Source organism: Schistocerca serialis, chromosome 7 (genome assembly GCF_023864345.2).
Source record: "Schistocerca serialis cubense isolate TAMUIC-IGC-003099 chromosome 7, iqSchSeri2.2, whole genome shotgun sequence".
Taxonomy (NCBI): Eukaryota; Metazoa; Arthropoda; class Insecta; order Orthoptera; family Acrididae; genus Schistocerca; species Schistocerca serialis.
In genome coordinates, this window is record NC_064644.1 from 524,054,439 (window position 1) to 524,080,064 (window position 25,626).

At 48.6% G+C, this 25,626-nt stretch overlaps 1 protein-coding gene across 1 annotated transcript in view; it reads right to left on the bottom strand.

Annotated features, from left to right (window-relative positions):
• Nucleotides 1-15,397: 15,397 nt before the first annotated feature.
• The window catches only part of LOC126413202 (gonadotropin-releasing hormone receptor-like), a 748,063-nt gene continuing 737,834 nt past the window's right edge, over nt 15,398-25,626 (bottom strand). Inside the window, exon 8 of the mRNA XM_050083098.1 lies at nt 15,398-15,952. Coding sequence (XP_049939055.1) covers nt 15,398-15,952 — 555 coding nt within the window. The remainder of the gene's footprint in view (nt 15,953-25,626) is intronic.

The following is a 25,626-nucleotide window of genomic DNA, read 5'->3' on the forward strand; positions in this document are numbered from 1 at the left end:
TTCAGACGGCCACGTTAAAGATGTGGCTCGTCGTCGATGTGCATCTAAATTAAGAGCAGAGTACGTGTACATTGCACGCATCTTAGTTGTAAATAAGCTGGAAAACAGTAATGCCAGACAAAACGGTAGACAAATTTACTTCCATATCTCCTTAAGCTGGCTTCTCCGATCCCAGGTTCCCTACCTCAAATTGTTCAGTGGATCATCCTCTATGTCCTGTCAAACTTTTGGACGCTTTTACTAACACACCACGGATTTACAGAGATATTTCGCACTCGGTTCACATTCTTGCCTTCTTTCGAAATTTGGATTAAACCACGGTTGAATTAATTTGCTAGCTCTCAAAGTACTTAACATTTATTCGAACAGTACTGTCCTAAATACCGTGGTGACGACCCTAGTTGTATTTGTGAATAATTTCCCCTTTGGTTCTGTTATACACTGAGGTGATAAGTCACTGGACAGCGACGTGCAGGCGTACAGATGGCGGTAGTATCGAGTACGGAAACTATAAAAGGGCAGTGGACTGGCGGAGCCGTCATTTCTACTCAGATGACTGATGTAAAGACGTGTCCGACGTGATTACGGCCGCACGATGGCAATAAACAGACTCTGAACGGTGAATGGTAGTTGGAACTAGACGCAAGGGACACTCTTTTGGGAAACTGTGAGGCAATTCAAAATTCTGATATCCATAGTGTCAAAAATGTGCCGAGAGTACCAAATTTCAGGGCTTACCTCTCACCACGGACAACGCAGTCACCGACGGCCTCCATCTGACGACCGAGAGCAGCGGCGTTTGCGTGGATCTGTCAGTGCTAACAAACAAGCAACACTCCGTGAAATAACCATAGAAATCAGTGTGAGAGGTACGGCGAACGTGTCCGACAGGCAGTGTGCCGAAATTTGGCGTTAATTGGCTGTGGCAGCAGGTGAGCCACGCGAGTGCCCTTCCTAACAGCGCGACGTGGCCTGCAGCTTCTCACCAGGGCTCGTAACCACATCGCTTGGACCCTAGACGACTGGAAAACCGTGTCCTGGTCAGTTGAGTCGCGATTTCAGATGGCAAGAGCTGATGGTAGGGTTCGAGTGTGGCGCAGACCCCACGGAGTCTTGGGCCCAAATTGTCAACAAGTCACTGTCGAAGCTGGTGATCATTCCATTATGGTGTTGGCTGTGGAATGGACTGGATCCTCTGGTCCTACTGCACCGATCACTGAGTGGAAATTGTTATGCTGGGTCAGTTGGGGACCATTTGACGCCATTCATGAACTTTCTGTTTTCAAGTAAAACTGAAATTTCTGTGGATAACTCTGTGCCAGGTCACACGGAGTCACAATTGTTCGCGATTGGTTTGAAAAATATTGCACAATTCCACCGATCATTTGGCCACCCAGATGACCCGACATGATTCTCATTTAACATTTATGGGGCAGAAGCAAGAGGTCAGATCGTGCACAAAATCCTCCATCGGCAACACTTTTGAAATTATGGACGGCTATAGACGTAGAACTGATAAGATATCAGGAGGTTTCCCGTGATTTTTTGTCGTCTTGGTGTAAAGACAATGTCTAAGAAGTATATGATTCCTTGTGATTTTCATTAGCTATTAGCAGATCACACTTTATGATTCAAGTAATTATGCCATCGTTATAATCAAATTTCCAGCGCACTCCGATGACAAACAATTTTTTGAACCCGCCTGATGAAATCAGCATTTAAATTAACGTTTCTTGCAAGCGCCACGGTTATAGTGATAATCACTCATCGTGTTTCATGGTGATTTGATACCGCTTTCTGAACTGCAACGATTGCCGATTGTATTTCCGAATACGCCTCACTTTTGGCATATTATAACAAAAAAAAATAGTTCATATGTGTGTGAAATCTTATGGGACTTAACTGCTGAGGTCATCAGTCCCTAAGCTTACACACTACTTAACCTAAATTATCCTAAGGACAAACACACACACCCATACCCGAGGATATTATAACACCTCCACCAGTATCATGCACTGTGATATTCAGAAATATATTCGGAGTAATGACTCCTTTAATTAAGAAGTAAACATAATGGCATCATAACTCGTCACCACTAACAGTATTGCATAAGAATGCTCTATCAGCGAAGTGATAAAGTTCTAATAAAAATGCATTAATAGTTACCCCTTTATTTTTGATGCTTTGAATGAGAGCTTGCAGTACTTCTACACCCATCCTCTGAACATCATCTATTGAACGCAAATTTCGCACATAGCGTAAATGGTCGCAGTTGATCATGTACGCCAGTCATCCAGCCATCCCGAATGTGGTAAATCACTCATGCGACAACGATCTTTCTTGAAACAAGATAATCCTTTCCTGGCGTGATTAGTCCTATAGCACTCTCCCTACACACAACGCAAACGTTTGAATGCCCTTCCACCAGTCCAAAGTGAAGGATACGATGTACATAGCATGTCTTTTCCACTTGAGATCCTGTTTCAAAACGATTCGACACTTTCATAAGATTCACGTACGCTACATCCAATTCGAATCTACGAGATACATACTAGAACTTCAAATAAGGAAGAGGCAGTTGATGAACAAACAAATGGTAACCTATTCACGTTGTCTAACTGAAGGTAGCCCACCCCGTTCATCAAAATTATTTCGCACAGGTAATTTAAACTAACATAAGAAACAATTTCATGCTTCAGAATGCGAGAGCAGAGACGTGTCCAAGGTGTGTCGATCGGCGCCGCTTTCACGTGGTGAGACGGCTGTAAGTAGTGGATGGTCGCTTGCAGTTGGCGCTGAAGGCCGGGAAACCGTTCTCAACATGATGCCGCTGCGAACTCTTTAGGGTAAGTTTTTGATATTATTGTTGGGTTAGAACGTGAAGCATATTATGTATGACGCTACATCAGACTGATAAGTTTAGCTGATAGCGGCAGAGCCGTTAATAAAATATAGGCACTTGGTGACGCTTACTTATGACTTTAAGTCCACGATGCGCGACGTTTATCACTAGATGACGCTCAAAGACGACACTCTTTCAGCTGGAGCAGAAGATAACAATTCCTCCAGACAATCCCGCATTCCACATTGTTGCCACATCGTTCAGATGGCCAAACTTACAAGGGAACGGTCCAATCCGACATGTCGAAACCAGCCCCGAAATTATTTATGTACAGAAGGAAACGCAGTGTCAATATTTTAGCCGTTGAGACAGACTTTAAGTATTTAAAAAAGTGTTGAAATTTGCTAAATTCGGAGCTCGTCAGGCGGCTGGCGAGAAGTATACACTACTGGCCATTGAAATTGCTACACCACGAAGATGACGTGCTACAGACGCAATATTCAACCGACAAGAAGAAGATGCTGTGATATGCAAGTGATTAGCTTTTCAGAGCATTCACACAAGGTTGGCGCCGGTGGCGACACCTACAACGTGCTGACATGAGGAAAGTTTCCAACCGATTTCTCATACACAAACAGCAGTTGACCTGCGTTGCCTGGTGAAACGTTGTTGTGATGCCTCGTTTAAGGAGGAGAAATGCATATCCATACTGATACCGTCGTTGTATCGCAGCATATGTATTCCAGGGATATTATTGTCATTGGTGTTGCTCTCACTCCACCCCTCGGCCAGCGATGGAGAGCATATCGAGGCCGATTCTAGTTTGTTGGACGACTCGCTTGCGAGGTACTTGGACGGCTATTGTTTTGTTGAAAATTAATGATTATAAAGAAATTCAAGGCACAGCATTATTAAAAGGTATTTCGCGGCTCTTTTCGTATATGCGTTATTACGCAAATAATAATAATAATAATAAAACAAAGCAAAATAAGAGAAAAGAGTTTTTACGAAAAGTGAAACAGACGCGAAACTGGCGCCCAGCGTGGGGCAAATTGTCAGGTATCGCCTGCTATCTCGTCTACCCTGTTAGTGTTTGCTACTTGCAGGTTGTTGACCTGTACAGTCCACTCCTTCACGGCCTTAGGTATCGACTCATAATTCTGTTTCATACAGGCAATCTCTTTTTTCATATTTTCTAACGATTGCACGAGTTGCTGGTCCCGCTCAGCTTGCTGGCGATCTCTCTCAGCCTGCTGGGCAAGTAAATTTTCTGTTAACTGGCGATCTCGCTCAGCTTGCGGGGCAAGTAAATTTTCTGCTAACTGGCGATCTCGCTCAGCTTGCTGACGATCTCGCTCAGCCTGCTGGCGATCTCGCTCAGCCTGCTGTGCAAGAAAGATCTCAATTTTTTCGTCTTTTTCAGCTTGTTGTTGCGCAAATTTTGCCTGGTAATCCAGCACGCGCTCTAATATCGCCTGAAGTGAATACCCACCAGGCAGATTACCACTCTCTGGTTCCTGCTTTTCTGGAGGTGGTGCTATTTCTTTATCTACCTCTCCTTGAGCACTGGTGGGCGGTGGCACCACTTCCTGTGCCCCTGCCCCCACATTTTCGCAGGGTATATCCTCAAAGAGAGTACTTGTACTGCTTAATGCACCCGTTTCTACATTTCCTGCACTAACTAATGGCTGTTCCTCAGTATCCATATTGCTCGGACGTTGACTACAACACAAATGTGAAAGAGTGTAGAAGGTACATTTTTAACAGAGAGACTAAAAGTTTAACATTGGGTAATAAATAACCTTTGTTATCTGTGAACATTGGATAAAGTCCAACCTTTTTTGATGAACAATCAAACTGGGTGTTAAGACAAACCATGCGAGATGACCATGGCTCCGGCGCAGTTTTCCCAGGTTTCCTGACCGCACGTAGCCCAAATGGGGGAGCCAGAAAATTGTAATGACCCTGGGACTAGGTTTACGGTCACATCGCAAAGTGTGAAAAAACTATAATGAGTGTAATTAAAACTATAATGTAAAAGAGCAAAGAAATGAACAGTGAATATTCCAAACAAGGTGATAGACAATGACAAAACGGACGTTAGTGGCAGCATATTGCCGAACATTCTTAACGTTAGCCAATTGCTGCCAGGGGGCATTGTAACGTCTATTAGCAAAAGACATATTTTGTAGTAAAGAGAAAATATTGTGTATCATGTTTTGTTATTGTATGGAATTATGTATTTTTTTATTATTATTTATTTTAGATAATATCTGTGTCGGCGAGTACTGAAACCGCACAGACGATAAATATCATACAAAGATGAAAAAATACCACTAGTATAAATAATGCAGAACGAACATTAATGTCTCTGTCTCCTTCTTGGAGTTGTACGAGTAAGATAGCCTGTGACGTTGCAGTAAATGCTAATGTAGTCTTCTTTTGTCATGGTCAACAGATGTACGCCATTACGTAATCATTGTAAAAGGTGTGTATTAGTTAACATATTTGAATGTTTTGAATAGAGTTATTTAATGAAACCTTGCATTATTATTTGTAGTAGCTTGCTTGGAATATTATCCCAGCCTTTTAAGAAATTTTCACTTATTTAAATATTATCCGTGGTGCAGAGCTGCGCTACGAACGAACGAGCCGCTGCCGCGGCGCATTCAAACTGCATAAAAAGAAATCGATCATACCGCAAAGAAGCGGGAAGGTAATAGTGAAATAAAATCATCTCTTTCAGCTTCCGGACTTGCAGAGCAGAGCAGCAGATTTTATGATGTGTTTCGCAGGTTGACGCGGGCTGCTGATAATATATTGCTAACAGTACAAAAGAGATAATTTACCTTCGTAACATAATACACTCCTGGAAATTGAAATAAGAACACCGTGAATTCATTGTCCCAGGAAGGGGAAACTTTATTGATACATTCCTGGGGTCAGATACATCACATGATCACACTGACAGAATCACAGGCACATAGACACAGGCAACAGAGCATGCACAATGTCGGCACTAGTACAGTGTATATCCACCGTTCGCAGCAATGCAGGCTGCTATTCTCCCATGGAGACGATCGTAGAGATGCTGGATGTAGTCCTGTGGAACGGCTTGCCATGCCATTTCCACCTGGCGCCTCAGTTGGACCAGCGTTCGTGCTGGACGTGCAGACCGCGTGAGACGACGCTTCATCCAGTCCCAAACATGCTCAATGGGGGGCAGATCCGGAGATCTTGCTGGCCAGGGTAGTTGACTTACTCCTTCTAGAGCACGTTGGGTGGCACGGGATACATGCAGACGTGCATTGTCCTGTTGGAACAGCAAGTTCCCTTGCCGGTCTAGGAATGGTAGAACGATGGGTTCGATGACGGTTTGGATGTACCGTGCACTATTCAGTGTCCCCTCGACGATCACCAGTGGTGTACGGCCAGTGTAGGAGATCGCTCCCCACACCATGATGCCGGGTGTTGGCCCTGTGTGCCTCGGTCGTATGCAGTCCTGATTGTGGCGCTCACCTGCACGGCGCCAAACACGCATACGACCATCATTGGCACCAAGGCAGTAGCGACTCTCATCGCTGAAGACGACACGTCTCCATTCGTCCCTCCATTCACGCCTGTCGCGACACCACTGGAGGCGGGATGCACGATGTTGGGGCGTGAGCGGAAGACGGCCTAACGGTGTGCGGGACCGTAGCCCAGCTTCATGGAGACGGTTGCGAATGGTCCTCGCCGATACCCCAGGAGCAACAGTGTCCCTAATTTGCTGGGAAGTGGCGGTGCGGTCCCCTACGGCACTGCGTAGGATCCTACGGTCTTGGCATGCATCCGTGCGTCGCTGCGGTCCGGTCCCAGGTCGACGGGCACGTGCACCTTCCGCCGACCACTGGCGACAACATAGATGTACTGTGGAGACCTCACGCCCCACGTGTTGAGCAATTCGGCGGTACGTCCACCCGGCCTCCCGCATGCCCACTATACGCCCTCGCTCAAAGTCCGTCAACTGCACATACGGTTCACGTCCACGCTGTCGCGGCATGCTACCAGTGTTAAAGACTGCGATGGAGCTCCGTATGCCACGGCAAACTGGCTGACACTGACGGCGGCGGTGCACAAATGCTGCGCAGCTAGCGCCATTCGACGGCCAACACCGCGGTTCCTGGTGTGTCCGCTGTGCCGTGCGTGAGATCATTGCTTGTACAGCCCTCTCGCAGTGTCCGGAGCAAGTATGGTGGGTCTGACACACCGGTGTCAATGTGTTCTTTTTTCCATTTCCAGGAGTGTAGGAATTTTGCTGTGCTTAGTTCTGGTCTAGCAAACCTTATAGTAAAAACGTATTTTTCTCCGACAATAGTCTCATGTTCTTGTGCTAGTCGTGGTAATTATTGGTGTTTTACTCTTAACAAAAATCCACTGCAAAATTTTGATGTTGAACAATCTTCGTGAACTGTAACATCAGTATTTCATAACAAAGTAATTTCATTTTCAATAACTATAAAGTAGGGAAGATATGTTGACTTTTATAGTGAGTTACAGTAACGGAAAATGTTCCTTTCACAGAAAGCCAGATACAGAACAATAAGAACCCAATATATTCAGTTTTGTTGAAAATTAATGATTATAAAGAAATTCAAGGCACAGCATTATTAAAAGGTATTTCGCGGCTCTTTTCGTATATGCGTTATTACGCAAATAATAATAATAATAATAAAACAAAGCAAAATAAGAGAAAAGAGTTTTTACGAAAAGTGAAACAGACGCGAAACCGACAAGAAGAAGATGCTGTGATATGCAAGTGATTAGCTTTTCAGAGCATTCACACAAGGTTGGCACCGGTGGCGACACCTACAACGTGCTGACATGAGGAAAGTTTCCTACCGATTTCTCATACACAAACAGCAGTTGACCTGCGTTGCCTGGTGAAACGTTGTTGTGATGCCTCGTTTAAGGAGGAGAAATGCATAACATCACGTTTCCGACTTTGATAAAGGTAGGATTGTAGCCTATTGCGATTGCGGTTTATCGTATCGCGACATTGCTACTCGCGTTAGTCGAGATCAAATGAATATGGAATCGGTGGGTTCAGGCAGGTAATACGGAATGCCGTGCTGGACCCCCAACGGCTTCGTATCACTAGCAGTCGAGATGACAGGCATCTTATCTGCATGGCTGTAACGGATCGTGCAGCCACGTCTCAATCCCTGAGTCAACACATGGGGACGTTTGCAAGACAACAACCATTTGCACGAACAGTTCGACGACGTTTGCAGCAGGCTGGACTATCAGCTCGGAGACCATGGCTACGGTTACCCTTGACGCTGCAACACAGGCACGAGCGCCTGCGATGGTGTACTCAACGACGAACCTGGGTGTACGAATGGCAAAACGTCATTTTTTCGGATCAATCCAGGTTCTGTTTACAGCATCGTGATGGTCGCATCCGTGTTTGGCGACGTCGCGCTGAACGCACATTGGAAGCGTGTATTCGTCATCGGCATACTGGCGTATCACCCGGCGTGATGGTATGGGATGCCATTGGTTACACGTCTCGGTCACCTCTTGTTCGCATTGACGGCAGTTTGAACTGTGGACGTTACATTTCAGATGTGTTACGATCCGTGGCTCTACCCTTCATTCCATCCCTGTGAAACCCTACATTTCAGCAGGATAATGCACGACCGCATGTTGCAGGTCCTGTACGGGTCTTTATGGATATAGAAAATGTTCGAATGCTGTCCTGGCCGGTACATTCTCCAGATCTCTCACCAATTGAAAACGTCTGTTGAGTGGTAGCCGAGCAACTGGCTCGTCACAATACGACAGTCACTACACGTGATGAACTATGGTATCCTGTTGAAGCTGCATGGGCAGCTGTACTTTTACACGCCATCCAAGCTCTGTTTGACTCAATGCCCAGGCGTATCAAGGCCGTTATTACGGCCAGAGGTGGTTGTCCTGGGTACTGATTTCTCAGGATCTATGCGGCCAAATTGCGTCAAAATGTAATCACATGTCAGTTTTAGTATAATATATTTTTCCAATGAATACCCGTTTATCATCTGCATTTCTTCTTGGTGTAGCAATTTTAATGGCCAGTAGTGTACTTCGCCGTAACTGTAGCGGACGGCGCGTGTGCAACACGGCGGGCACATGTCCTTGGCTGACGATACATCTTCAAGCAGATCACACGACACACCTCAATCGTTATTTGTAAAGTGAACTTTACTTTCCGTTGATAGTTTCTCTGACACTGTTGTTCACAGTTATAATTCACTCGGATTTGCAGCTCATTTAACATCCATAATAATTAGCAGACGCCTTTGCAGTATCGCAAAGTGTTAACAATGGAGGTAAAACCGAATTTTCTTTCTGATTTCTTGATATGTGCTTGCCAATACCATTTGTCTTTGTGCAGGTTCGAGAGTTTCATAATAATGTACAATGCGATTAATGTTTTAAACCTTGCAAAGATGAAATCCAAAGAACGTGGTATGCAGCCAAGATTACCTACTTCTCCCAAAGACCTAAATATCTATTATTTATTAGTTAATTTCTTGGACATTAATACCAATGAAATGTCGATATTTCGTTAGAAATCTTGAAAACATAAAAAGAATCGGAAAATAACTCGGGCGATTCTATGAATTGTTCTTCTAATTCCGGTCGTTGTGTTAATTAAATCTCAGAACAAAGATAGAGTACCTTCCAAGCCCAAAGAAAACATGTACAGTAAAAGCTTACAGTAAATTTCTTAGATAAAAGAATGAAGGAGAAAAAACAAACAATGCTGTATGCAAAATCGGTTTCGTGTTCTAAAATCTGAACATGACTTGTATAAATGGAAGAAGGGTTTAGACGAAGTATACTATACGCGCCAAACTCCAAAAAGTGTGAAATAAAAACTGTCAGAAGATGCTAACCTGCGCGTAAGAGTTGGTGCACTGTTACCGATGGAAATATATGAGACTGAGAGCTCTGAGTTATAAGAGAGATGAACAATAGTGATTTGCTGGATTTTTCAACCTTATTAAACAGATTCGGGAAATTAAAGTGTACAGATAAGAATATCACAAAATTATGAAATTTACCTCAAGTAAACATGTACAGCATATATCATTCATAGGTAATACTATACAGAAACTCCTACCTGAAGTGAAAAAGAATTTCCTTCCCATCATAGAAGCTGCGTATAAAGTCAATCAGTCAGGTTTCGTGCAAACCGTTCTTTAACATGTCGAGCGAAAGTAGATATTCGCTTATGAAGTAGATGAATGCTATGACACATTCCTGTACACGATGCCAGTGATTCTTATCTGTGGATTACTGTTTCAGCAGTTTTATCTCTGTCTTGAGGAACACCAACGGAAAAAATTTTAATATTTTTTTTAAACAGGTTTGTTTACTTACAAAAATCTGGAAATGTGGGAGAAAATAATTTTCAGCGTTACAGCCGGAATGTCTTCTTACAGTTTGCAAAAATAATTCAATACTTTTTCCGGAAGCTTGGCCTGGACATAACGATGCCTTTTAATGAGGACCACGAGAAGACTGTTAATATAATACGGATACCACGCAAGTGTGATTCAGCCTCATAATTAAAAAAAGTTCGGCATTGTCAAACCACGAACGATTACGGCGCTGCCAATGACACGCTAGTATCCCCTCTCCAGAGCTCTATCGCCGTGTCTACTTAAGTTCGAACATTCATCCACAGAGCCCCATATTTGTGTCTGCCAGCTGAATGACTTCTACAGACTTACAAAGTGACCAGTGCTCGACTTCTTCTGAATAGACATTGTATTGAAGAGTGAAAGATTTCTAAATCTTTTGTGTTTATATAGTGTTCTACATTCAGGTCCACTGTTAGTAACTGACGCTACAAATGCAGCAACCAAGTTATGTATTATTTTGACTATTTGATATTAGATGTAGCATAAATTAACATCCGAATTATCTGTTCATGAATAGCATCTGTTGTTGGCTTCTGTATCCACTAAAGAACCACACACCGTGCAACAAAGTCCTAACAAAACTAGTATGTGCAAGGTACTCGGATTATATTAATTAGCAGATGGTGATGGTTGTAGATGGAATATAAAAACTAGGCGAATTTAAAATTCAGATCCATTGCTAGTTTCACTAGAAGTGAACCTTCTGTGATGATTACTGAGTAAAGCTTGACTATTAAACAACTACATCAAAAGTGCTGCAGGGCAATTAATTTGTAAAGATAATGAGAGGTACCGCAAGAACAGCACTGCTGGTTAGGTAGTTCACATGTGCAATGTTATTAATAATGAAGTTTAGAAACCACATGCTCTAACTTTTGCTAACGTACAGAGGGCATGAGTGACTAAGTGCAGATGATCGGTATGTCTGAGCTGATACAATGGTGTTAAAAAAATTTCCTCAAATAGCATTTGTTACAGCAAATGCGTGAAATCTCTGTCTCCAACATCGGTGCAAAGTTTACATCACCTAATAGATAAACAATAAGCGCAGTATAACAAAGCCGCAGCTCAGTCGGAAAGCAACGCTGCTAGACACTTTCACTCGTTCGTCAGCGATTGGCTGTCGTTTTATAGCCGTAACCCTGGGCTGTTGTTGTCTGGAAAACTGTGATCGATTGTAAGTGCCCCATCTCATTACCGGGTTATCGCTTTCCACCCTGCACGTTTGTTAAAGCTTAAACATAATTGACTACCAGTTGTTCGCAGCAAAACAGCTTCACCTAGGCCTGAAGCTAAACTCGTTGCTCCATAATTCGTTTTCGTTCCCAATCCACAATTCGAACCTAGTTCTTATCATTCGTTCAAGTACTTTCAAAGGACAAGACCGCAGTTTGACAGGCACTGTCCTCAGTGTTTATCCTTTGACTCCATACTTTAAGCGTATTAAACAGTCTTTGCCCCCCTGATGCTGGCAGGAGTTCCAGCATACTGAAATGTACGTTGCCAGTTGCGTAGCTGTTTCCCTTCCAAGAAGTAAGGCCTTCTCCATTAGTGGTGTACGCAGGAGTTGAAGTAGCTCATGGATGCCACTGGACTGACTGTGAGTGAGGTTTGGGTGCACCGCCGGTGCTAACAGTTTGTGTAAGATTGCCCCACCAGCTCCTTTGCCTGGTTACTCCGTTCGCCATTTATTGGATTCTTTAGTGAGAAGCCTTTTGATTCTATTGCAACACTTCGTTCACCTGCACATCAGCATATAATTTCGAGCAGAATTCCTCCAAACTATTCCTGTTTGTCCTTCTCAGTACTTGTTCTCTCTTCGTGGTCATGTGTATTTGATTTGCGTGGTATCATAGATCGAGACCAATCCCACCAGCATCACACAGTTCGCAGTGAAAACGCACGTTTCCGACAGACACCAATAACAGTCGCATGGAAACCCAGCAGATCCAATGATGCACCGACTAAGCCACGCCCTCAATGGCTATGACTAGGAGCGCCCTCTGCTACCAAGACGTATGATGGCCTGCGGCAACTACACGGTCCAGTATCAGTCTGACTCCTCGACAGTCTTCAGTCCTTTGACAGTTTGCCCATGAATTTGTAGTGGGAGCCTCACGCTGCCCAACGGTCTTTAGTTTCCTTCTTATAATAACTGGACTTTATTGCTGTTTATTCTTTTTTAAAAGTTCTTCTCTGCGCTTCGAGGAAACTAGAAGTTAAGAAAAAGTTCTGTTTACCGTATTTTCGTGTTCACTAATGATTTCTGCTCCTGTCCAGGTTCTCTACAGCGACAGCTGATGCATCAGTCTCTAGCACACATCCGTGACCTTCCATCCCCATGCAATGCCAACGATGCACAAGTCGCGATTCCCTAGCATCGCTAGCGCAGGAAGAGTGTTCCTTTTGTTTTATCGCAAGAGTGTTAGTGTGCTTTCCAGACTTTGAAAGACTCTTTGTCTAGTGATCAATGCCTCGTTCATTTCGACCAAGCCAAACCCGTGGTCTTGGCTGTGGATGCCTCCTCTTACGGCATTGGTGCAGTTCTGTCCCATAAATTTGTTGAAAGATTCTTTGCCTGTTCATCAATGCCTTGTTCATTTTGATACAACCAAACCATTGTTATTGGCTGTGGATGCCTCCTCTTACGGAATTGGTGCAGTTCTGTCCCATAAATTTGGTTCAGTTGACATGCTGATCGCCTTTGCTTCGAAGACATTGATGCAAGCTCAAAGCAATTATACGAAAATTGGAAAGGAGTATATGCTGTAGCTAAGTTTCACCTGTATCTCTTTGGCAAAATATTTTTCTTGGTGACTGACCTTAAACCTCTTCAATATTCGTTCAGCCTTTCTCAATCAGTCGCAACGCGAATAGCGCGGAAGCTGCACCGCTGGGGTCTTCTTTTGTCAAATTACCAATATAAGATAGTGTATTACCCCTTCTAAGCATGCCAACGTAGGTGCTCTTTCTCACCACTCTGTTGGCCCAGATTGAGCATTCGCCGAGTCCTCTGGTTCTTGTTGCTACTTCGACGCGCAAGACACCTATTCTTTGGATTCCTTTCCTCTTAATCGCCAAAAATCACCCAGGGCACTGCATTTGCAGATTCTGTTGCACTAGAAGGGAATTGATCGGCTGCATTCAGCCAGACAGTTTCATAGCTCTGTGGTTCCCCAATATTTTCCCCCTTGGCGTGCCATTGCTGTTCATCAAGATGTCATTTTTGCTTCGCACTAATAACGGCCAGTCAGGTGTTGTGGTTCCCAGGACTCTCCAGCCTGACATGCTTTTGTTGCTACATCACAGTCCCTGGGGTGTCGTTTGTACCAAGCAGTTGTCATGACGTCACTGAACTTGGCACAGTCTGGATGCACGAACTGAGCAGTTGACTTTTCTGTGCGAAGCCTGTGCTGAACATCAGTCAGCACTTTAATTTTACAGGTCATTACTGGATTACGCATCGGCCCATCGGCATTGATGCATTCAACAAATTTCCCTTAGTGGTTCCTACACTCTCTACTACAGTTTGTTGCACAATCCAGGCCTTGTCGTCGACCTTTTGCTTTGGGCGAATGCGTGAAGTGATTGTAACTGACAATGGATCTCACTTTGTTCCTATCTAGCTTCAATAGTTTTGCACTGCCTCTACCATTAATCACATCAAGAATGCACCTTTTGACTCACAGTCAAACAACGAAGCTGAACACTTGGTACGAACATTTAAGTAACAGATGGACAAACTTCACCCCCCCCCCCCCCCACTGGATCAGTTTCCTTTTCTCTTCTTTTGTTCCTTCCGCTCCAAACAAGGCAATGTACTATCGCTGATGGAGTTGTTATTGGAGGGCTCCGCTGCACCTTACGTCAGTTACTGTTTCTTCAATGGCAGAAGGTGCCCCTCTGCCGAGTCAGGCACACTATCAAGCTAACGATTCGTTTTTTACAGACCGTATGCAAGACAGAGGTTCTGGGAACAAGCCACCGTTGTACGACTTCTTGGACGTTGTATGTTTTTTCTGCAGGGACTGAGAAGATTGCAGAGACGCCTCCAGAATCAGATTCGTCTATCTTGATTACGCGACCCTGCTGCAGGCTTTGTGCTTTCAGATTCCATGCCTGCCTGGACGCAGCAGCCCTCGCTTCATCTGGCTCCTGGGAATGAGCGCTAAAGTACCTCCCGCCGCGGAAGTCGAACACGCGCCTTAACAAATGGACGTGGCCAGCCCATAGAGGGCTCCGCGTCCGCGGCGGCTCTTCCGTGCAGCGGCTCTCGCGCTGCGAGGGCACCACCGCTACACCACGTGCAGACCGCGGCCAATAGCCGCTCCCTCCGGTTTCGTATATAAGGACCCGCTCTGCCCTAGTCCAGCAGAGTGCCCGTGTCGTGCGTTCACAGTAGCATTCACTGTACAAATTCGTGAATCTCGTGTTCAGCGGCTTGATCCTTTGTGAATCTTCGATGCGGTGGCTACTGGTTTCCATATCAGCGCCCCGAGGAATTTATTTCACCTCGTCGCTCTCACTTATTGAGTGGGGACCCCAGTCCTACATCCGACATTCGTCGACAAGGTGTTACAGGTCCTCGCCAGCAGCCAGCAGCGGTTTCTGCCAGAAGCCAGCAGCGGCTCCTGCCAGCAGCCAGCAGCGGTTTCTGTCAGCAGCCAGCAGCGGTTTCTGCCAGCAGCCTGCAGCCAGCGTCCAGCAGCCAGCAACGGTTCCTGCCAGCAGCCTGCAGCCAGCGTCCGGCGGCCAGCCGCGGTTCCTGCCAGCAACCAGCGTCCAGCAGCGGTTCCTGCCAGCAGCCAGCGTCCAGCAGCGGTCCCAGCCAGAAGCCAGCAGCGGTTCCTCCCAGCAGCCAGCGTCCAGCGTCCAGCTGCAGTCCCAGCCAGCCTCCAGCAGCAGCAGCAGCGGCAGTGGCAGCAGCAGCAATAGCGTCCCCACTGGCTGGCCAGCCAGGTCGCCTCCCCCGCCAGCAGCAGCAGAATGGGGCTTCGTCCCCAGTCTCCTACATAGTTTCTCCGTCCCTTCTACTCTGTGTTTCTCGTCGCCTTCTTTGTCCTGTCCTGTGCTTTTCCCCTTCTCGTAATGTCGACCCCCACTACCGCGCGGTTCCTGCCAGCAGCCAGCAGCGGTTTCTGTCAGCAGCCAGCAGCGGTTTCTGCCAGCAGCCTGCAGCCAGCGTCCAGCAGCCAGCAACGGTTCCTGCCAGCAGCCTGCAGCCAGCGTCCGGCGGCCAGCCGCGGTTCCTGCCAGCAACCAGCGTCCAGCAGCGGTTCCTGCCAGCAGCCAGCGTCCAGCAGCGGTCCCAGCCAGAAGCCAGCAGCGGTTCCTCCCAGCAGCCAGCGTCCAGCGTCCAGCTGCAGTCCCAGCCAGCCTCCAGCAGCAGCAGCAGCGGCAGTGGCAGCAGCAGCAATAGCGTCCCCACTGGCTGGCCAGCCAGGTCGCCTCCCCCGCCAGCAGCAGCAGAATGGGGCTTCGTCCCCAGTCTCCTACATAGTTTCTCCGTCCCTTCTACTCTGTGTTTCTCGTCGCCTTCTTTGTCCTGTCCTGTGCTTTTCCCCTTCTCGTAATGTCGACCCCCACTACCGCCAATACTGCCACCACCATTGCTATCATATACACATCCCCCTCCGCCGCCGCCGGCCGCGGTGGTCTAGCGGTTCAGACGCTCAGTCCAGAACCGCGGGACCGCTACGGTCGCAGGTTCGAATCCTGCCTCGGGCATGGATGTGTGTGTTGTCCTTAGGTTAGTTAGGTTTAAGTAGTTCTAAGTTCTAGGGGACTGATGACCACAGATGTTAAGTCCCATAGTGCTCAGAGCCATTTGAACCATTTTTGAACCCCTCCGCCGCCGCCACCACTTTCACGTGGTGTGCCGCAACACTCCCCCCTCAGTCCATCCCCCCACTCCTCACTCTCCCATCTCCCTCACTGTTTGTCGCCCCATCCCCAGCTCCTCCCTCCCGCACCTCCTCTGATCCCGTGCCTCCATTCCCTCCCTTTGCTCCTTCCGTTTCTGCGGCCCCTGCTAGGGTGGTCGCCCGGAGGGCTATGGCCCACGCCCCACTCTCCCCTTCGCCTTCATCGTCATCGTCTTCACCATCACCTTCGCCATCGCCCTCACCATCTCCGGTGCCGCCTCCAGCACCAGGACCTGCCAATCCCCGCCACCTTCCAGTCGCTCCCATCCCCCACACCTCCACCATCGCCGTCAAGCTCCCCAGTGGCACCCCTGCCTCCTCTACTCCCAAAAAGGCTCCGCCTCGTCCCCCTTCCCCCACCCATGATGCCATGGATGTCTCCCCGCCTATCACTGACCCTTCCCCCTCCTCCTCTATCCCTCCTCCTACCGCTACCTCCTCTCCCGTCCTGATCCCTCCCTTCTTGACGCCCGGAACCTCACCCTCTTCCTTCACCAGAATTTTCCTGGTGCCCCCATCTCCCTCCTCACTCCTCGCCATGATTCAGTGCTCATCTCCTCCCCCAGCCCTACCCTCCACACAGACCTCCTTTCCCGCATCCCTGTCACCCGCTTTGGCCGTAATGCCTCCCTCACCCCTGCTCCTTCTCCACCTCTCTACCGCCAACCCCAACCCCCGCGTCGCCCACCGACCCTCACCGCCATGATCACTCGGCTTAGTCCAACAATCATGGAGGAGGAGATGTTGGCGGAGCTTCAGGCACATCCCCATCTGGAGGTGCGTGTGGTTCGTCGCATACACAACGCTGCCGGCCCCACCCGCCTTATGCGGGTCTTTTACGAGCATGCCCCCTCCATAGACCGTCTGCTGACGGAGGGTGCCCTCCTTTTTAACCAACGTTATAAAGTTGACCCCTCCCATTCCCCTCCTCAATCCCTCCGCTGCCAGAGGTGCTTGCGGTATAATGCACACCCAATATCTGAGTGCCGCAAGGCCCCCACGTGCCCGCACTGTAGGCAAGCCCACTTTTTACGGCAGTGCCCCAATCTCCAGTCCCCCCCTCCTGTAATATCTGTAACCTGCCTCATCCTACCTACTCCCAGAAATGTAAGGCCCGACCCCCTCCTACCACTCCTGAACTCACTGTTCCTGTCCGCCCTCTGGACGCCCCCACCCCACCTGGCAATTCCTTTCTCCCACCCCCTACCGCTGAGGACGTCATCAGATTCCTCACCATCGTCCTTCAGAATGTTCATCCTTTTCAGCGCCCGCACACCCTCCAACAGATCTCCCTCGCCGCCTGTTCCATTTTCCAACTCAAAATGTACGCCACCTACTCCAACAACCAGGCCCATTTCACCTTCTCCTTGTCATGCCGCGACAGCACCGTATCCTTTTCAACAACATCCGCTCCCTTCCTGCCAACAAGAACCTCTTCCTGCACACCCTTGCCACCCACCATGTGGATGCCTTCCTCATCAATGAAACCTTCCTCCAACTCCACCACACCGTCCACACTTCGCCCTACCTCCTCCACCGTCCCGATAATCCCCTCCCGATTGCGCGTGGCGGAGTTGCCATTGGTCACCACCGCCAGATCCCCATTCGGCTCCAACCTCTCCTTCCCGACCCCACCGAACACCTGATCCTTAGGCTCTTCTTCCCCGGCCTTACCATTACCTACGCCACCATCTATGTCCACCCTAACGCCCCTATTCCCTTCGACTTCCTCTCCCACATTGAACATACCTTCTCCTCCTATGTGATCGCCGCCGACCTCAACATCCATAGTCGTTCCACCGCCCAGTTACGGCGGTGGCATCGGTTCCTCTCCTCCCTTCAAGGCGACCTAATCCCCATCCCCCAGCACACCCGTCCCAAATCCTACTCCACTCCCGATGTTCTCCTTTCCTCCCCCAACCTCCTTGGCCGCATAACGGTGGATGTCCTGGAGCCTATTGGTAGCGACCATCTCCCTGTCCTCCTTGCTGTTTCAGAAGGTCGTCGCCCCCGCCCTGACCCTCGTAATGACCCTCCCCCTAAGTACATCCAAGACTATTCCCGTGCCAACTGGAATGCCTACCGGGATACCCTTTCCACCCAGGTCGATCACCACCCCTTCACCTACCACCACCCTGACGATGTAACCCATGCCGCCTCCTTTCTTCAGCAGACCTTGTCTGAGGCCATGGAGGCCCACGTCCCTACTGTCGCGGCCCACCCCCACAGTCCTACCTTACCCCCACAGGCCATCCTCCTCCTCCGTGAATCCTGCCGTCTCTACCGTGCCTTCCTCCACACATGCGTGACCCGGAAGCTCCTGTCTCCTTCATCTCCGTTCTGGCCAGGCTCTACAACGTAGTCCTGTCCACCGGTTACTACCCCGACCTGTGAAAAACCTCCTGTATCCTGATGTTCCTTAAACCTGGCAAACCGCCGTCCGCCATCTCCTCCTACCGTCCCATCAGCCTTACCTCGGTCTTCAGCAAGGTCCTGGAATCTATCCTCACCCACCGCATCCTCCAGCATCTCCGCCAACACCGCCTCCTTCCCGTTACCCAGTGTGCCTTTCGGCCATCCTTCTCTTCCGACGATCTCCTCCTTCACCTCACTCATCTTCTTTCCGATCAGCTTAATTCCCATCACTCCCCAATCTTCCTCTCCCTGGACCTCAAACGAGCTTATGACCGCGTATGGCATTCCGGTCTCCTCTTCAAGCTCCAAACCTTCGCCCTTCCCATTAACTACGTCCGTCTGATCGGCTCCTTTCTCTCCCACCGTCCTTCCTACGTCACCATCCATAACACCGACTCCTACACCTTTTTCCCCTCCGCCGGTGTGCCCCAAGGCTCCGTCCTCTATCCCCTTCGGTACATTTTGTATAAGGCGGACATGCCGCCGCCGTCACATCCCATCCACCTCCTCCAGTTTGCCGATGACACAGCCTTCCTTGCCCTTGCCCCCACCCTGCAGCGCTCCCAACACCTTCTCCAATCCCATCTTGACTGGTTCGCCGCTTGGTGCAACCAGTGGTTGCTCAAGGTCAATCCCTCCAAAAGCCAGGCGATCATTGTAGGCAAAACCACCCCTTCCTTCCGCCTCCTTGATTTCTATCTCACCATCTATGGCTGTCCTATAGCCCTCACTCCCACCCTTAAGTACCTTGGCGTCACCCTCGACCGTCGCCTGTCCTGGACTCCCCATCTCCGGACATTCCAAGCCAAGGCACGATCCCGACTCCGTCTCCTTAAGCTCCTTTCTGGCTGTACGTGTGGTCTAGACCCCTCCACCATCCTCCACACCTATAAATCCCTCATCCGCCCTATGCTTTTTTACGCTCATCCGGCCTGGATCTCCGCCCCCCCCCCCCTACCTTTTATAAATCCCTCCAAATCCTTGAACACCATGCTCTCCGCCTCGCCTATCGCATCCGTCTCCCCTCCCCCACGCGGATCCTGTATGATCTCATCCCCTTCCCCCACCTCCTCCTCTTCCTTGAAAGGATGTGGATCCTGTACACCTCCCACAAACTCGATCCTCCTCAACCGCATGTCTCACCCATCCTCTCCCACGTCCCACCCGGTCTCCATCTCTCCACCCTCCTTACCCTCTCCCAAGGTGGCTTCTGTCAGCTCCCCCTCCCTGATGATGTCCTCCTCCCCTCCATCTACCCCTCCTATCAACTTTGATCCTCCCCCCCCCCACTTCCTGTGTCCTTTCCGTTAGGCACCCTCCCTCCCTTCTCTTTCCTTTTCCCCCGTCCCCTCCCTCCTTCCCTCTTCCCCCGGGCTTCCCCTCCACCTTCCTCCCTTCCCCCTATCTCCCCTGCCCATGGCATTTGCTCTCCCCTCTCCCTCTTCCACCCCCCGTGCACCTCTCTTGGCAGGTCCCGGACTCGTACACGGTTAGTGAACATTCGCGCGCCGGAGATCAACACCTCGTGTTCTGTGTGTGCCATCGTTTTGTGCTTAAGTGCTTCAGTGTTATTTGTTTTATGCACCTACATTCACGTGTGACAATTTTCGTCTCTGTCTGTGTCCAAGTATCTGAACAATTTTATCTTGGACTCTACGCCCGTGAACAGCACATTGTATTTTAAAAAGTGTTTGTCTCTGTTTCTATGTCCACCATGTTTTTTCTCTAAATGTCTTCATTTGTATATTTGTGTTTCTCTGCGGCCAAAGGGGGGCGTAGTATGCTGCTGCAGGCCTGCCGGTAATACAGGTTTCAAAATAACACTAAAGAAAAAAAAAGTCCTAGTCCAGTCAGTCTGGTACTCGCTCTGGATTGCTTCTCTATCTCGGCAGTACTGCGTTCTGATTGTTGCTCGTTGTTGACATTTGCCTGGCTCTGGTTCCGAGTTGATTTACTGTTGGTGTTTGGTGTTGTGGTTTCTACAAGCCTCTGTTGTTTATCTCTTCCTTGTTGTGTCGGTCGTTGTCGTTCGTTGTCGGTTGTCGTTGGTCTGTCGCCCGACTCGTCCTGTGTTTACCCGGTGGTGCGTGCTCCACCGCCGGCGGCTTTCCCGCCTGGCGGCTCCGATCCGCAGCCCAAGGCGTTCCCGCGGTTGGTTTTGTTTACTACAAGCGCCCTCGCCACCAGCCCTGGAGCTGATAGAGGTAGACGCCCTTTTATGGTCGTCACCATCTCGACAGCCACCACTGCCTGGGGATGAGCCACTGTTCCTGGAGGCTGTCCCACACGCTGTCTCAAACCCCTCTGAAGTCATCCAGATCCCTCCGTATTTGTTTGCTGCTCCGACTCTGGATGTGGGTGCCCGCCCGCAGGCCAATTCCTTGGCTGGAGTTCCCAGGCAGGCTCAGGGAGTGTGAGGGGGTGCAGGTGGGAGCTCAGCACTGGCCTCAGTTTCGGCTCCTGTCTCCTCGTTGCCACCTACATCCAGTCCTTCCTCCACCACAGCACCCCCCCCCCCCCCCCCCCCCATTGTCGTCGTTCACTCAGCCACATTACATGCATGGCAAGGCTGAAGTGTTCTTTTCTTTTCTTTTCATTTTTTTGGGGGGGGGGGATTTGGTATTATACACATCGATACCACCCCCACTGGCGTCTCACAATTAGCAATGGAAACCCATGTTTCCGAGAGACGCCAATAGTGTTCGCACAGAGACCTTCCGGAACCAATGATGCACGCCCACTGAGCCACACCTTCACCAGCTACGACTACGAGTGCTTTCTGCCGCCGCAGTATAGGATGGCCGGCGGCGGCTGCTCAGCCCGGTCTGAGTCGCAGTCTCCAACCGTTTTCAGCCTTAGTGAGGCTTCGACAGTCTGCTCGTGCATTAGCAGTGGGAGCCTCATGCTACACGGAAGTCTTTAGTTTGTTTCTTGTAATAGCTGGGCTTGCAGCTGTTTATCCTTTTGTTTCTCCGCAACGCTTGAAGAAAGCTATAATTTAAGCAAGAGTTCTGTATTCTATATTTGTGAGTTCCTTAATGATTTTTGGTCTCGCCCAGCTTCCTTATTACTACAGCTGCTGCACCACCCTGTAGTCCAACTCTCCTTACCGTTGTGTACGAAATATCACACGACAATATATCGATAACTTTCTCATGCAACGTTAGCTTTGCAGCTGGTGAAGGCCTCTTTAGGCGTTTAAATTCCTCCCGAAAATTCGTATCTCACAACACCCAGGGTTGTTCATTCCGTACAGTTGTGTCACTGCTTTGTCAGTTGCGTTTTAGATACCTTTGACAAGATTATCGTAGTACACTATTGGCCATTAAATTGCTACACCAAGAAGAAATGCAGATGATAAACGGGTATTCATTGGACAAATATATTATACCAGAACTGACATGTGATTACATTTTCACGCAATTTGGGTGCATAGATTCTGAGACACCAGTATCCAGAACAACCACCTCTGGCCTTAATGACGGCCTTGATACGCCTGGGCATTGAGTCAGAGCTTAGGTGCCGTGTACAGGTAAGCTGCCCATGCAGCTTCAACACGATACCACAGTTCATCAAGAGTAGTGACTGGCGTATTGTGACGAGCCAGTTGCTCGGCCACCATTGACAAGACGTTTTCAATTGGTGAAAGATCTGGGGAATGTGCTGGCCAGGGCAGCAGTCGAACATTTCCTGCTTCCAGAAAGGCCTGTGCAGGACCTGCAACATGCGGTCGTGCATTACCCTGCTGAAATGTAGGGTTTCGCAGGGATCGAATGAAGGGTAGAGCCATGGGTCGTAAGAAATCTGAAATGTAACGTCCACTGTTCAAAGTTCCGTCAATCCAAACAACAGGTGACCGAGACGTGTAACCAATGGCACCCCATACCATCACGCCGGGTCATACGCCAGTATGGCGATGACGAATACACGCTTCCAATGTATGTTCACGGCGATGTCGCCAAACGCGGTTGCGACGATCATGATGCTGTAAACAGAACCTGGATTCATCCGAAAAAATGACGTTTTGCCATTCGTGCACCCAGGTTCGTCGTTGAGTCCACCATCGCAGGCGTTCCTGTCTGTGATGCAGCGTCAAGGGTAATCGCAGCCATGGTCTCCCAGCTGATAGTCCATCCTGCTGCAAACGTCGTCGAACTGTTCGTGCAGATGGTTTTTGTCTTGCAAACGTCCCCATTTGTTGACTCAGGGATCGAGACGTGGCTGCACGATCCGTTACAGCCATGCGGATACGATGCCTGTCATCTCAAATTCTGTTAGTGATACGAGGCTGTTGGGATCCAGCACGGTGTTCCGTATTACCCTCCTGAACCCACCGATTCCATTTTCTGCTAACAGTCATTGGATCTTGACCAACGCGATCAGCAATGTCGCGATACGATGAACCTCCTACAATCCGACCTTTATCAAAGTCGGAAACGTGATGGTACGCATTTCTCATCCTTACACAAGGCATCACGACAACGTTTCACCAGGAAACGCCGGTCAACTGCTGTTTGTGCATGAGAAATCGGTTGGAAACTTTACTCATGTCAGTACGTTGTAGGTGTCGCCACCGGTGCCAACCTTGTGTGAATGCTCTGAAAAGCTAATCATTTGTACAACACAGCATCTTCTTCCTGTCGGTTAAATTTCGCGTCTGCAGCTCGTCATTTTCGTGGTGTAGCAATTTTAATGGCCAGTAGTGTAGATAACTTTCCCATGCAGCGTTAGCTTTGCAGCTTTCGGCATAGAAATTCCTCCTGATAATCCGTGTCCAACTACACACACGGTTGTTCATTCCGTACTGCTGTCTCTCACCGTTGTGCCGCTGCTTTCCCAGCTGTTTTCTCTTCGAGCAGACTGCCGAAGTCCTTGCCGTTCATGCAACAGGAATGTGATGTGTTCCTCCAACAGGTAATGCTCACCCACGACTCAACGTGCTCTGCAAAATGTGCAGCAGCTTGCCTGGCCAGCACGGTCACCTGACTTGTCTCCAATCGAGCACGCATGGCATGGGATGGGACGAGAAACAACTTCGGCGACACGTCGATCAACAACTCTTACAGAACTACGTAAACAGGTCGAACAGTGTGGAACCGCGATGCTGCTACAGTCAGAGTTTCGAATTCTGCCTCGGGCATGGATTTGTGTAATGTCCTTAGGTTAGTTACGTTTATGTAGTTCTAAGCCTAGGGGACTGATGACCTCAGATGTTGAGTCCCATAGTGCTTAGAGCCATTTGAACCATTTTTTGTAGTGGATTAGCAGTTGCAGCAATAAATAGAGTCAACTGGAAAACTCGAAAAGGATGTACTAAACTTTTTTCTGGCTGTGTATGATACCGTTTTCAACGCTTCAGTTGCAGTTCTGTTCAAAATATTACGCCATCCCGTTAACTCGTGTGCCTATCGCAGTCGTTCGTATTCCTGGTATGGTGTTTTGTGAGGTAGGTTACAATTTGCACGATTTAGCTTGAGATGCGATAAAGTTCTGACGTGTTCTTACCTCCGCGAAGACGTGGCTCGAGTTGATTACCTCCATCGCACAAGTGAGCGGATTCGATATAGAGTGTCAATACCGGTTTTGCGTTTGGTTCGATCATCTGTAACAAAGGTAAACATTCGATTATGCGATTGCGTGGTGTCTGCATTCAAATAATTGTTTCGCCACACAACATTGAGTGCGGATGCATGCATACCTACAGCGGAAATCTAGAACCAGCGAGAATGGAGGACGTGGAGGAGGGCAGCGGGTAATTGCCGCTTGGTACTAATGTGAATCGGCCCAGAAGCGTGCCGAGACAGTCCCCGCATTTCCGATAAACACTGTGCCCAGGTGGCGCAGTGGTTAACGCATATGCCTATTTAGCAGGAGACCCCGTGCTGGAGTCCCAGGCCGGAATACGTGTCCACTCGTCACTGCTCATACCACTGTGAGCCCCGATGCACCTGATTTCATTTGTTCTTTGGCTTTCCTTTCATTTCTCCTCCTTCCCCCTTTACTTTAAATAATATTTAACACTTGACTTTCACTTTGGTGGCGTCAAGCCCAGTCATGTGTGGTGATGTATATGGTGATAAGGGTGGTCATTTCGACGGCCCAGCTGTACAACACCAACAACTAGCGGATGCCCAGGAGCTACACTAATATGCAGTTCCCTTTCCATCTCCTCCAGGAACTGCTTAAGACACCACAATGGATGCTATGAGCCACTCGCTAGCGTTCTTTCGGGTTGAATCTAGAATAAACCCCGACGAAGAGAAGACGGAGTTCCAAGAACACAATGCCTACTGTTCCTCTGCCTCGAGAAATAAACGACAAGCTGGACGGAGTGGCCGAGCGGTTGTAGGCGCTTCAGTCTGGAACCGCTTGACCGCTACGGTCGCAGGTTGGAATCCTGCCTCGAGCATGGATGTGTGTGACGTCCTTAGGTTAGTTAGGTTTAAGTAGTTCTAAGTTCTATGGTACTGATGATCTCAGAAGTTAAGTCCCATAGTGCTCAGAGCCATTTGAACCATTTTTTGTAGTGGATTAGCAGTTGCAGCAATAAATAGAGTCAACTGGAAAACTCGAAAAGGATGTACTAAACTTTTTTCTGGCTGTGTATGATACCGTTTTCAACGCTTCAGTTGCGGTTCTGTTCAAAATATTACGCCATCCCGTTAACTCGTGTGCCTATCGCAGTCGTTCGTATTCCTGGTATGGTGTTTTGTGAGGTAGGTTACAATTTGCACGATTTAGCTTGAGATGCGATAAAGTTCTGACGTGTTCTTACCTCCGCGAAGACGTGGCTCGAGTTGATTACCTCCATCGCACAAGTGAGCGGATTCGATATAGAGTGTCAATACCGGTTTTGCGTTTGGTTCGATCATCTGTAACAAAGGTAAACATTCGATTATGTGATTGCGTGGTGTCTGCATTCAAATAATTGTTTCGCCACACAACATTGAGTGCGGATGCATGCATACCTACAGCGGAAATCTAGAACCAG